The 12,181-nt window shown below is 55.4% G+C and overlaps 1 protein-coding gene across 6 annotated transcripts in view; it reads left to right on the top strand.

The window, feature by feature from the left end:
• The window catches only part of BRD4 (bromodomain containing 4), a gene marked incomplete at its 3' end in the record, with an annotated part of 90,819 nt that extends 79,092 nt beyond the window's left edge, over positions 1-11,727 (top strand). For 5 of the 6 annotated variants that reach the window (XM_080675617.1, XM_080675616.1, XM_080675619.1 and 2 more), the window contains 8 exons: positions 4,284-4,336; positions 4,468-4,831; positions 5,433-6,023; positions 8,680-9,060; positions 9,173-9,303; positions 9,410-9,615; positions 9,693-9,933; positions 10,213-11,727. In XM_080675617.1, the coding sequence (XP_080531743.1) occupies positions 4,284-4,336; positions 4,468-4,831; positions 5,433-6,023; positions 8,680-9,060; positions 9,173-9,303; positions 9,410-9,615; positions 9,693-9,933; positions 10,213-10,281 (2,036 nt within the window). The remainder of the gene's footprint in view (positions 1-4,283; positions 4,337-4,467; positions 4,832-5,432; positions 6,024-8,679; positions 9,061-9,172; positions 9,304-9,409; positions 9,616-9,692; positions 9,934-10,212) is intronic. The other variant, XM_080675618.1, reaches the window with a different exon arrangement.
• Between the last annotated feature and the right edge of the window lie 454 nt (positions 11,728-12,181).

The following is a 12,181-nucleotide window of genomic DNA, read 5'->3' as shown; positions in this document are numbered from 1 at the left end:
CTGGTTGTCTGGGCTCCTCTGGGTGGGTGGCATCTCCCAGAGTGATGACAATCTCGCTGCACACGCATGCGTGTGGTGCTGCTCCATGTGCAAGGCCCCATCACAAGTATGTTTTCTCTCTCTTCATCCCTCTGTCTCTTTCTGGGACTCTGGAACCTAACCACTTCCCTCCTGGACCTGGCAGTGTCATGTAAATCCCAGAGGAGATCTCATTCACCTTATGGAAGAAAGAACACACTAACACCTAGAGCTTTCCCAAGTGAGGAATGGGGGCTGTCCCTCAGCACACCTTCTTTTTAATGGCCCATGCAGCTCCATCAGCCGAAGGCTATCACCAGCCACAGCTGACTCACAGTCCCTGGAGTCCTTCCATTTTTGTTGTTCCCGTGGTTGCCTATTGGGCATTTTTCCAATTTCTTTAGCCTCTTCTAAAGTTGCATAGGGAAAGGACCTCCTGGGCTGCCTTTTGTCCTTTCCAGGTGAAGAGGAGCAAGCTGCAGTGGGGCTGGCCACTGGTGAGGGCATTTGGGGAGGCGGCTGTGACCTGGCCCCTGGAGCCCATCATGTCTGCCCCCAGTAGTATCAGGGTCTGGGCTAGTAGGTGAGAAAGGGCTCTCAAAATCCAGGGCACTGAACTGGTCAGTGGTAAGGGCATCAAAGCCCTTAAAGCCAGCTCCCTGCACATCTCTGAGGGACATGGCCAGTGCGAGCACCCTCCTATTTTTTAGTTCCCTGGAATAATGGCATCTGCTGGGAGTTTGGCAGGCCAGGGTGGCCGCATCATATAAGCCCTCTGAGAGGCACTGAATAGGCTTTTTTGCTCTAAAAATAAATATTGGCCCTTTTTTGGTCATGAATCCAGCATCTTAGCAGAAAATTGCCTGGTGTGAAAAGTTCCCTAAGGAACAGCATCAGCCTTAAAGGGAGCTTTTTTAATTTTTTTTTTTTTTTTTTAGTATAGTTTGTGCATACTTCAAGACCTTGCCATCTGCTGGCATCTTGGAGCCAGCCTTCTGGAACTGGAGCTGGCTTGAAGGGGTGCATTTCACCATCCGCAGGTCCAAGCAGCTCTCGCTGCCTCAGATTGGCCTTGGCCTTGGGTTCTAGCTCTAGCCTCCCACCCCCACACCCAGCCTCTAGGGTCTTGCTGTGATGCTGGGAGGTCCAGGCTGCTCTCTGGTCCTCTGGCCAGTCAACTTTCAGTCAAGCACTCTTTGCCAAACACTATTTTGAGTTGCCCTTTGGCCTGTGCCTAATGTGTTCCCAGTACAGCTTGGCCTAGCTGAGGCCAGGGGTCTTTATGCCCAGAGATTCCCAAAGGACAGTTGGGAAGTGGCTGGCACTGTCTTTCTGGGAAGATTCTTAGAACAAATGGAAGCCTGGATTCCCACAATGTCAGCCTGTGTGCCACCCCACCCCTTCCCACACACTTGTACATGGGCTGTAGTCGCAGATTACAGGGTCCTTGCACCCTCTCTGTTCAGGGATCCTGTCCTTCTCGCCTGTGGGTTTTCATCTGGCAGAGAACATGATCTTTAAACTCGAACTCTCACCTGTGCCCAGTGCCCCAGGCACAGAGCAGAGCCCACTCCTTACTGAAGACCCTGTGCTCAGGCAGTGGGATGTGCCAGCCAGGCCTCAACTCACCAGCTGGCTTCGGGTCCTGAGGACTTGCTGAGGGATGGGAGCCCACTGGTGCCAAGACGCTATTTAGTTCAGTTTAGGGTTCCTTACCTTTTCCCTGCCCTTACTCTCCATCCTGTCTCCTTCCCTTGATTTGGGGGGTGTGGGAGGAAGAATCAGTGTTTTAATCAGATTTTACAAAAACGTTTTAATTCTTTGTACAATTATCATCCTATGTAAAGATGACATTTGTGTTCAGTTCAAGATTTTCATGGAATAAAGATCACACAGTACTTGAGGCCATCTTCATGTAACCCTTTCTAGAGAGTTTTGTGTGGGGGTGTCTTGGGGCTGGTGTGTCGTGAAGCCGTGCACCTCTGTTTTGTCTTCCTACCAGTCACTCCAACATGAGGCTCGGGCCACATGAGCCAGATGCACTCTCCCGAACAGGCTCCAGCACCCTTGGTCCCCACTGCTGGTTCTTTTAGTCCTCTGGTCCTGAGGGTATGCTTTGTGCCTCCAGCCTCTCTTCCACTCTAAGGCTATCCTACCCAGCACTGCCATGGAGGAGCCCTGGAGTACTCCCAGTGACCTTTCCAAGGCAGCCAAGACTTGTTCCCTGGAACCCCCAGGGTCCCATTGCACTTTGTCCCCATGAGTTCTCGTATGGGCCTCTCCCCGCTCAGAGCCTACGGGGAGATAGGACTCAGAGCCACCATCCCTCATGTATGGTGGCAAAAATGCTTCCCCAAGTGCACAAGATGACAGGCCACCTCAACCGTCTTCCCATGACACAGTGTCTTCTGGTCAGGATTTACCCACTGGCCCTCTTCCCCCAGTTACACACACACACCAGGCTCCCCAAAAGCATGCCCAGTGTATGAACAACTGTCCCCAGCCTCCCTCGACATGCAGTTTCTGTTCATGGAATTGATGCTGGGAGAAGATCATGTCTAGGAGGAACACCCAAGCCTCTTCCACTTTGGTGGCCACTCAGCACTGAGCTTTCCCCCAGCACGTGCAGGGTCCCTTTGGTTCTGGGCCCTAGCATCTTCAGTACAATGCTTCCCCCATTCCCCATCATGTAGCTGCCAGAACCTATGGCCTTGATCCTGCAAATCACCTAAACTGTCCTTTTGTACGTCTCACCCACAATAGTATCCCTTTCCCCAAGTGTCCTGTTGTGACCCAGAATCCTGAGCCCTGTCTCCTGAAATTTTTAGTGTCCCAGTTTGGGGCAGGGCCTACAATTCTCATGTCCCAGGTGTCCCAATTGCTGCCATTTGTATGAGGATGTGTGTCTAGCTGCTGAGGTCTGTGTCACTGTCTTGTCTCTCGCATGGAGTGGTGAACTCTTGCAAGGCATCAGATCCCTTATCCCTTTGGGTGGCACATGGCACCCTGAGGCTATGCACTTCACAGAACCTTAGCATGGCCCTCCGTGAAGCAGCTATGAGAAGAGGTAGCCCTGCTTTGGGCAAAGCCTATGTCTTCTGACCCTAGCAGCAAGAGCCAGCATCCTGGCAAGGAGCCAGGGGATGCCAGGCAAAAGAGACGTGAGTCCAAAAGGTGCTGTGGGTTCCAACTTCCCACCTGGTAGTTAGCAACTTCATCATTTCCCAGCCCATGAGCACCGGCCTGGCTTCTCTCCCTCTCTCTCTCTGGGGTTTGCATACCAGTGGAGTTTGGCGAGGGGCATTCAGCTGGCTAGTTCTTTAGAGTGGGTAAGGGGGGGCATGCTGGCTCTTAGCGCACTCCTCACAAATGTATCCACACAGTGGTGGCAACAAGCTGTTGGCCTCTGAGGAACCAGGGCACATACTGCCTTCTCCCTGCAGCAGGTCCACTGCGTACCAACACAGCTTTTCTGAGGCCACTCTCCCGAGAGGAAGGAGAAGCTGGCCATGGCATTGAGCATCTCCCTGTTTGCTCCTGGTGGTTCCTGGGAGGTTTGCTGGCTGGCCTGCCTTCTCCCCTCCCCTCCCCCCCCCGCCCCGCATCCCGCCCAAAGTACTCACACTGTGGCCTTCCACGTGTCAGCATTCTCACCTGTCCCATGGCTCTGTGGCCAGACTTTGTCCAAGCCTGCACCACATCTCTCACCCTAACTTAATCTATTTGCCTCCTTCTGGGGGGATGGGAAGGAGTACACCTCAGTCATTGGAGGCAGCTGTGTGGCTCCTTTACACTTGTGTGATCCAGGGCAAGTCCCTTGACTTCTGAGCCTCACTTTGCTCATCTATCAAATGGTTATGATCATTTCCAACACCATAGTTATTCCAAGACAGTGGGTTAGGGTGCAGACACTCAGATTGCCTTAGTGACCTGTCACCAGAAAGTAGGGGGAGATGTTGGGCAAGAGGTCTACATAGCTCAACCCCAGTTCCCGGGTGTTATTCTTTAATGCAGCTAGGGGTCAGGAGTTGGGCAGGGAGGCCTTTCAGGCATGGTCCCAGCTAAGAAAAGTGGCAGGCAAATGGGTAGGTGACACTCCCACATTGTCTTTTTCCCATAACAGACTCTCATACCAGACAATCCAGCCACCCTGTCTCACCGTCACTGGTCCTTCTCCTGAACTCACCCTGTTTTCTCCTGGTTCTGCATCCAAGGCAGCTTAGTCTTCTCCCCTAGACCTCACTACCTTCTCTTTTCCTTCACAGAGATGGCTCCGAAGTCAAAAAAGAAGGGGCACCCTGGGAGGGAGCAGAAGAAGGTACGTGATCATAGAGGTGTCTTCCTTTAGGGGAGTGGTGGTCACCTGCCTCTCTGGGCCCCGGGGGGACCCTGGGGCTGGTCCGGAGGTTTCTGCCTGCCTGACATCAGCCTCTGTCTGTCTGTCTGCAGCACCATCACCACCATCACCAGCAGCTGCAGCAGGCCCCAGGCCCTGGGCCCCAGCAGCCCCCGCCACCTCCCCAGCAGCCCCCGCCACCCCCACCTTCGCAGCAGCAACAGCCACCCCCACCACCCCCACCCTCCATGCCACAGCAGACTGCTCCCACGATGAAGTCCTCGCCCCCGCCCTTCATCGCCGCCCAGGTGCCCGTCCTGGAGCCCCAGCTCCCAGGCAGCGTCTTCGACCCCATCGGCCACTTCACCCAACCCATCCTGCACCTGCCGCAGCCCGAGCTGCCCCCTCACCTCCCCCAGCCACCCGAGCACAGCACTCCGCCTCATCTCAACCAGCACTCAGTGGTCTCTCCTCCAGGTGAGCTGTGGCCATGGCTGCCCAGGTTCAGGGAGGCCTTTTCCCACCCTGGTCTCACCATTCTGCCAGTGGGCACTCGGGGCAAACTTCAGAACCCATCTCAGCTTCAATTGTCTCTAAGGGGTTGTCAGCAGCTTCTCAGGGCCATTGTGGAAATTATACAAGACACCCCAGGATAGCCTTTGCAGACAGTGCTTTGATACAGAAGATACTGAGTCAGTTTTGCTGGGTCAGGCATTGTCGGGTGAAAAAATACGTGACCCTTCTGTAACTCCCAGTTACAAATGTGGGGACACACACACATCCCACATAGGCATGTCAGATGGGGGCATTTAGGACATGCCTGCTTTGAGACTTAAAGACAGGGACTAGGTGGAGGAAGGGAGGGAGGTGAGAGGCACAGGCCACCGGACAGGACAATACTGGTGAGGGCCCAATCCCGTAGACCTTCCTGGCAGCTGCCTTTATTCTGGAGATGGTGAGAACCTGAGGAGGGTGGGGGGAGAGTGCTTGTCAGAGATGGGTAGAAGGTCAGGTTGGAGTAGAAAGGCCAGGCTGAGGACCACGGGAGCCTCACTGCCACACTATTGTGTCCTTCTAGCTTTGCACAACGCGCTGCCCCAGCAGCCATCGAGGCCCAGCAACCGAGCTGCCGCCCTGCCCCCCAAGCCTGCCCGGCCCCCTGCTGTGTCACCTGCTCTGGCCCAACCGCCCCTGCTCCCACAGCCCCCCATGGCCCAGCCACCTCAAGTGCTGCTGCAGGAGGAAGAGGAGCCACCCACCCCACCCCTCACCTCCATGCAGATGCAGCTCTACCTGCAGCAGCTGCAGAAAGTGCAGCCCCCCACACCTCTACTCCCTTCCGTGAAGGTGCAGTCCCAGCCCCCGCCACCCCTGCCACCCCCGCCTCATCCCTCCGTGCAGCAACAGTTACAGCAGCCTCCGCCACCTCCTCCACCCTCGCAGCCACAGCCACAGCCACAGCCACAGCATCAGCCACCCCCCCGACCTGTGCATATGCAACCCATGCAGTTCCCCACCCACATCCAGCAGCCCCCGCCACCCCCAGGCCCACAGCCCCCCCACCCGCCCCAGGGCCAGCAGCCACCCCCACCGCAGCCCGCCAAGCCTCAGCAAGTCATCCAGCATCACCCTTCACCCCGGCACCACAAGTCGGACCCCTACTCAACCAGTAAGTGGCCTCTGGTTCCTAATCTTAACCTTAACCCAGGGAGGCTGGAACTGGGTCCAGGGTTTTGTCCTTGAGCAGCCAGGCAGGTCAGCTCATGCTTCAGGCTGAGGTTGGAGAGGGGTGGCTGACATGGTGTGGGTGCTTCTTGTAGTGTCTCTATCAGGTATGTCTTGCTTGCAAGCTGAGAATATGGCCCCCACTGGCCCTCCTCTTGGAATTCAGTCAAGAATGTTACAGTGTATCGTGATTCCTGCTACGTGGGAAGCCTAGAACCTGGGGAGGCACTCCAATCTGTGGTTAGAGCAGGCTTCCAGGAGAAGGTGGCCAGAGGATGAGCAGCAGTTAGTTTAACAGATGGGGAGGGGGTGAGTTCCAGGCAAACCCAGGGGCAGGTGTGGGCAGTGGGAGCTGTTTGAGAATCTGTAAGAATGGGTGCTCTGCTCTTGGTGTCACGAGGCCCATCTGGTGGAGCCAGGACCATGTTGGGGAGAATTGGGCGGAAGATCAAAGGTAGTATGCCTCCCACCTTCCCCTGAAACCATTCCTATCTCCTGCTGCTTGGTCCAGGCTGCCCTATTTTCCGACACAGCATTGGTCAGGTCATGCCTTCCTGCCTTTCTTGGGCATTTGTTATCTAAATGTCTGTAAACAAAACATTCTGGCCAACCCTGGTGTGGCAATGTGGCATCGATGCCTCATGGTATACTGACATACAAGGATCAGAGTTGAGGTCCCTGTGGGAGTGCAGCATTGCTGCTCACAAATTGAACAGGCCATAACTTTATGTTGTAATTGCTGCTAAACCCAGCAAAAGCTGCCAGGTACCAAGTGGATTGCTGCAGACCTGGACCAAGAACAGCTGTCTGTCCTTCCTGGGAAAGATGGGTGCTGGTCCTGGCAGCCATGCAGCTGTGCCTCTTCCCATCTGTGAACAAGGCCAGGCTTCCAGTAGTGAGTGGTGATAGGTGATGAGACCTTTAGAAGAGCCAGCAGTGGGCGGGGAGACAGGTCCCCTCTGGTCATCTGGGTCTATCTCACCTTCAGCTCCCATGGCCAGGGAGTGATGTGGATTGGAACCCATTGGGTCTAAGGCCAATGCATTGGAATCCTAAGGAACTCAGCAGGCATCCTTGGGTGCTGAGCCAGCTCTCGGGCATCGCCACTGGGCCTCCCCTCTAAGTGTTGGTAGAGGAAGCCACCAGCCGGCAGGCGATTCCTACAGATCATAGGCCTAAGAGCCTGCCCTAGTCACCTCTGTAGGTGTTCTAAAGGGAGCCTCCCCAGGCAGGAGGCTGTCACAATCGTGTGACTGTGGCTGGCTGGCAGAACCAGCCACCTGGTGCTGGGGGCCAAGGCACAGGCACAAGGCTGGTCCTTGCCATCATGTCATATCCATAACAGCTTTTCTGACTCGAGAGAGAGTGTAGGGGAATCAGTTGTGGGTCAACTCCAGGCCCACTAAAATGGGCACCTCTGGGCACCAAGGGTGTCTGTGCTGGCAGACAGAGGCAGGTCAATGTCAGGGCTAGTACACAGAGCCTGGGTTAGGTGTTTCAATGTGAGGAAGGACCAGGAACACAGGCACTGCGGAGCGGTGTCTTTCTTTTGTGGATACTGTGGCGTGTCCCAGGGTGCCAAGACCTGTAGGATTCAGACAGGAGGGTGTACCCTTGCTAGGGTGGATGGAAAAGTTTAGGGCAGGACTTGGTGTCTCCTCCGCTGCCCAGTCCTGAGGGGCTGACCCACTGTGATCTAGGGCTGTTACCTCACCAATGAGGCTAAGATGTCAGGCTTCAGTGCCTAGCCACACCTTTCCCAGGGACCAGTAGTGGGCCTTTTCTAGGCTCCTGCCCTATATAGGGTGTTTGTACCCTGTGGCTGCCTAGGTCCCTACACCCATTGTTGGGATAAAGATCGGTGGACTGGCCCACTTCCTACAGGAACCACAAGCACAGGACCTGTTCCCTAACTCTGCTGTGGTGCAGGCCAATTCCAGGCTATCCTAGGCCTGAAGCAGCTGTCTAGGCAGGCAGGCCAGGCCACACGGGAACAGCCAGGACCCAGGCTGCCTATTCTGTGTGGTTATTGATGTGCCTTGCATTTAACCCAGGCATTGCCATAGAACTATCTGGAGAGCTTTTTTACTTTTTTAAAAATATATTTTTATTGATTTCAGAAAGGAAGGGAGAAGGAGAGAGATAGGAACATCAGTGATGAGAGAATCATTGATTGGCCGCTTCTGGCACGCCCCACACTGGGGATTGAGCCCGCAACCTGGGCATGTGCCCTGACCAGGAATTGAACTGTGACCTCATGGTTCATAGGTCGACGTTCAACCACTGAGCCACACTGGCTAGGCTGGAAAGCTTTTAAAAAGTACTCAGACCCAGTCCCCACCTGGGACCAAATGTATCAGGTTATACACTTCTCATACCTTCCTGATGATTCTGATACAGGTTTTAGATACTAGGACTAAGTGCATGGCTCCACAAAGCCCTGCTCCACACTGAGCTTGGGGCCTGACTGAGCAGGCCCATAGGCCCCATGTGGCGGGGCTCCCTGGTGGGGCTCTAATTGGATTGGGGGACCAGACTGGGCCCAGGACTAGCAGCCTCCACACCAGTCCAGCTGACATGCTCCTTGTCCCCTTTCCTAGGTCACCTCCGTGAAGCCCCCTCCCCGCTTATGATACATTCCCCCCAGATGCAACAGTTCCAGAGCCTGACCCACCAATCACCACCCCAGCAAAGCGTCCAGCCGAAGAAGCAGGTAAAGAGCAGGGCTGGGCCTCGGCCCCCAGGGCCAGGCACGGGCCAGGGCCAAGGCCGCCTGCCTGCCTCACCGGTCGCCATGCCTGTGCCGTCCCAGGAGCTGCGTGCAGCCTCTGTGGTCCAGTCCCAGCCCCAGCCCCTGGTGGTGGTGAAGGAAGAGAAGATCCACTCACCCATCATCCGCAGCGAGCCCTTCAGCCCCTCGCTGCGGCCGGAGCCCCCCAAGCACCCAGAGAACATCAAGGCTCCCGTCCACCTGCCCCAGCGTGAGTGTCCCGTCCACTCTCTGCCAGTGCTAAATGTGAGCTTCTTACTGGCCGGCCAGTTGCCATGCCTGCCCCGTGGGGGATCCAGGCCCACAGGCTATTTGTGTTTCAGGGCCTGAGATGAAGCCCGTGGATGTTGGAAGGCCTGTGATCCGGCCCCCTGAACAGAATGCACCCCCGTCAGGGGCTCCTGACAAGGACAAACAGAAACAGGAGCCGAAAACACCAGTTGCCCCTAAAAAGGTAGGGTCCATGAGCCCACAAGTGCACCTCACTCCCCTTACCCCAAGGAGGCCTCCATATGGCAGCAGGGCCCCCTCACCCACCCGGTGGTCTCTCTGCCTCACAGGACCTTAAAATCAAGAACATGGGCTCCTGGGCTAGCCTGGTGCAGAAGCACCCCACCACCCCGTCCTCCACAGCTAAGTCATCGAGTGACAGCTTTGAGCAGTTCCGACGCGCTGCCCGTGAGAAAGAGGAACGGGAAAAGGCCCTGAAGGCGCAGGCTGAACATGCAGAGAAGGAGAAGGAGCGACTACGGCAGGAGCGCATGAGGTGGGCGCGGGCTCCGCGGGCGGGGGCTCCTGGGGCGCCCCAGGCCCCAGGCTGACCTGGAGCCCTGCTCTGCTCAGGAGCCGTGAGGATGAGGACGCACTGGAGCAGGCCCGGCGAGCCCATGAGGAGGCACGCCGGCGCCAGGAGCAGCAGCAGCAGAGGCAGGAGCAACAGCAGCAGCAGCAGCAACAACAAGCGGCTGCAGTGGCTGCAGCTGCCGCCGCCCCCCAGGCCCAGAGCTCCCAGCCCCAATCCATGCTGGACCAGCAGCGGGAACTGGCCCGAAAGCGGGAGCAGGAGCGAAGGCGCCGGGAAGCGGTGAGTCAGGGGCCCTGCTGGGGAACCCCAGGGCAGGAGTACAACCCTGGAGGAGTTGGGAAAGGGGACCTGAACTCAGAGAGGGGCAGGAGCATCACTCTGAGAAGTGGGGCAGGCAGGGAGACCCTCAGGTGTATGCTTGGAGCAGGGAACCTGCTTGTCCACACCAGCTGGCCTCGGAGCCATGAGGTTCCAGGGAATGGGCCCTAAGGGAGCTACCGATGCTGGAGGGGTGGGGGGTCCTCTCACTCTCTGACTCTTCCCTCCTCTTTCCTCCAGATGGCAGCTACCATTGACATGAATTTCCAGAGTGACCTATTGTCAATATTTGAAGAAAATCTTTTCTGAGAGCACCTAGGTGACTTCTGACTTTGATTTTCTGGCAAAAAGTTGACTCTCCATAGTGTTAGGCGTGGCAGCGGAGGCGGTAGCAGCATCCACAACCTGTCTCTGGGCCTGGCCCTTGTGCATGCTATGCCAGGGCAGGCTTGATGGGCAGCTAAGGACTGTAGAGCCCGTCTGCCTTACAGCCAGCCGGACGTCCTGCCACCCTCGCAGGACATCAGTTCAGAACACGTCTCACTATGAGCAAGTGTCGGCCAGACCCAAGTCCGCGTCCCCGCGTGCGGGCAGAGGCCCTACTCTCCGCCAAATGTCTACACAGTATACAGAGGACATCGTTGCTGCCGCCACCGTGACTGGTTTTCTGTCCCCAAGAACATGACGTTCATGACGTCCTGCCTGCCGGGAGTCCTTCCCCACACCCCAGCCTCAGATGCCTGCCCCCAGGGCAGCAGGACAGGCCCAAGTGAGCTGGAGGCAAAAGAGGGCACCGGTCCACCCCCTTGCTGGCACTGACTTTGCCTTGAACAGATCCCACCCCTGCCCTCCCCCCACAAGCCTTTAATCAAGAGCCGCTCTCTGTAAGTGTTTGCTTGTGCAAAAGGGAATAGTGCCGTGGAGGTGTGTGTGTCCATGGCAATCCAGAGCGAGGTAACTGTCACGCGCGTGTGGGCCAGCCTCGCCTGGTGAGTGAGGCCACCAACCAAAGTCAGTTCCTTCCCACCTGTGTTTCTGGGTTTTTTTTCTATATATATATTTTTTGTTGGATTCTATTTTATTTTTAATTCTTCTCCTCCAAACAATGGCACTGCTTATCTCTGAAATGGTGTAATCCTCTCGTCATTGGGCAGCAGCTGCCACTGCGCTGTGGGTAGTGTGTGACTGTGGCTGTATAGTGAAACATAGTTGGCATATCTTTGTTTGAAGTTTGTTGGCGACTCCACCAAACTGGTGTAAAAAACCTCAAAAACCCACAAAAACAAAACAAAACACAAAACACAAAAAAACTGCCTACATTGTACTCAGTTTCAAACTTTATTAGTCTATTGTTAATAACAAAACCAGAAAGCTGTGTTTTCTTTTTCCAAACCCATTCATTGGCTTCTTTGTTTTTAATGTCAAATCTGTTTTGAGTTGTTTTTTACCAGAAAAGGAAGGGTCGGGCTAGGGGACAAGGCGGGTGCCAGGGCCACAGACTGAGGCAGAGGCTCCTGGCCTGGCACCCACTTGGTGCCCACCTGCGGGCACCTCCCTCACTTTTTTTTTTTTTTTTAAGTTTTATAATTGGAGCCCTTGGTGAGGTTACACGTGCCATGATAACCCACTCTACACCACAACACTGGTGCCTCAGTGTTGGCCATACTCTGGAGTCAGTGACTGGTTTGACTTTCATACAGTGAATATGCATTTGGTCTGTACTGATCATGGAATAAACACATCTCTCTTTTTTAATGCTGGTGTCTCCCTGACATTTCTTTGTGAACCACCTGTTATCTAGGCTAGGCCCAGGAGTCTCCAGACCCCGAATCATGTCTATATAACTCCCACCAGGGGCCATCTAGCCCATTTCCCATGGTCTTTCCCTGCCATCCCAAGCTGAAGCTGTGACAGGGAGCCCAGGTACCCATTCTTCCCTCCTAGGCAGGTGGTGTGCTCGAGGGAACCTGGCCAGATTCCAGACAGTATTTTCCTACATCCTTGTCCCCTATTCACCAGGGGACTTGGGCCACTTACCCCACTCTGTCTCCCTCTATTTAACTCTTTTCATTTAAGCTCAGGGTTAACCAGATATTCTTAGATAAGTGTACATCCTCCCAACTAGGATCCTCCCTCACATGCACACAGATGCACACCCACACATTCCTGCCAGAGAAAGTCCACCAGGTGGCCACCCTTGTCTGTGTGC

This window comes from Plecotus auritus (assembly GCF_963455305.1).
Source record: "Plecotus auritus genome assembly, chromosome: 6".
NCBI lineage: Eukaryota > Metazoa > Chordata > Mammalia > Chiroptera > Vespertilionidae > Plecotus > Plecotus auritus.
Note: the sequence above shows the minus strand (reverse complement) of the source record. Positions and strands in the feature narration are given on the sequence as shown.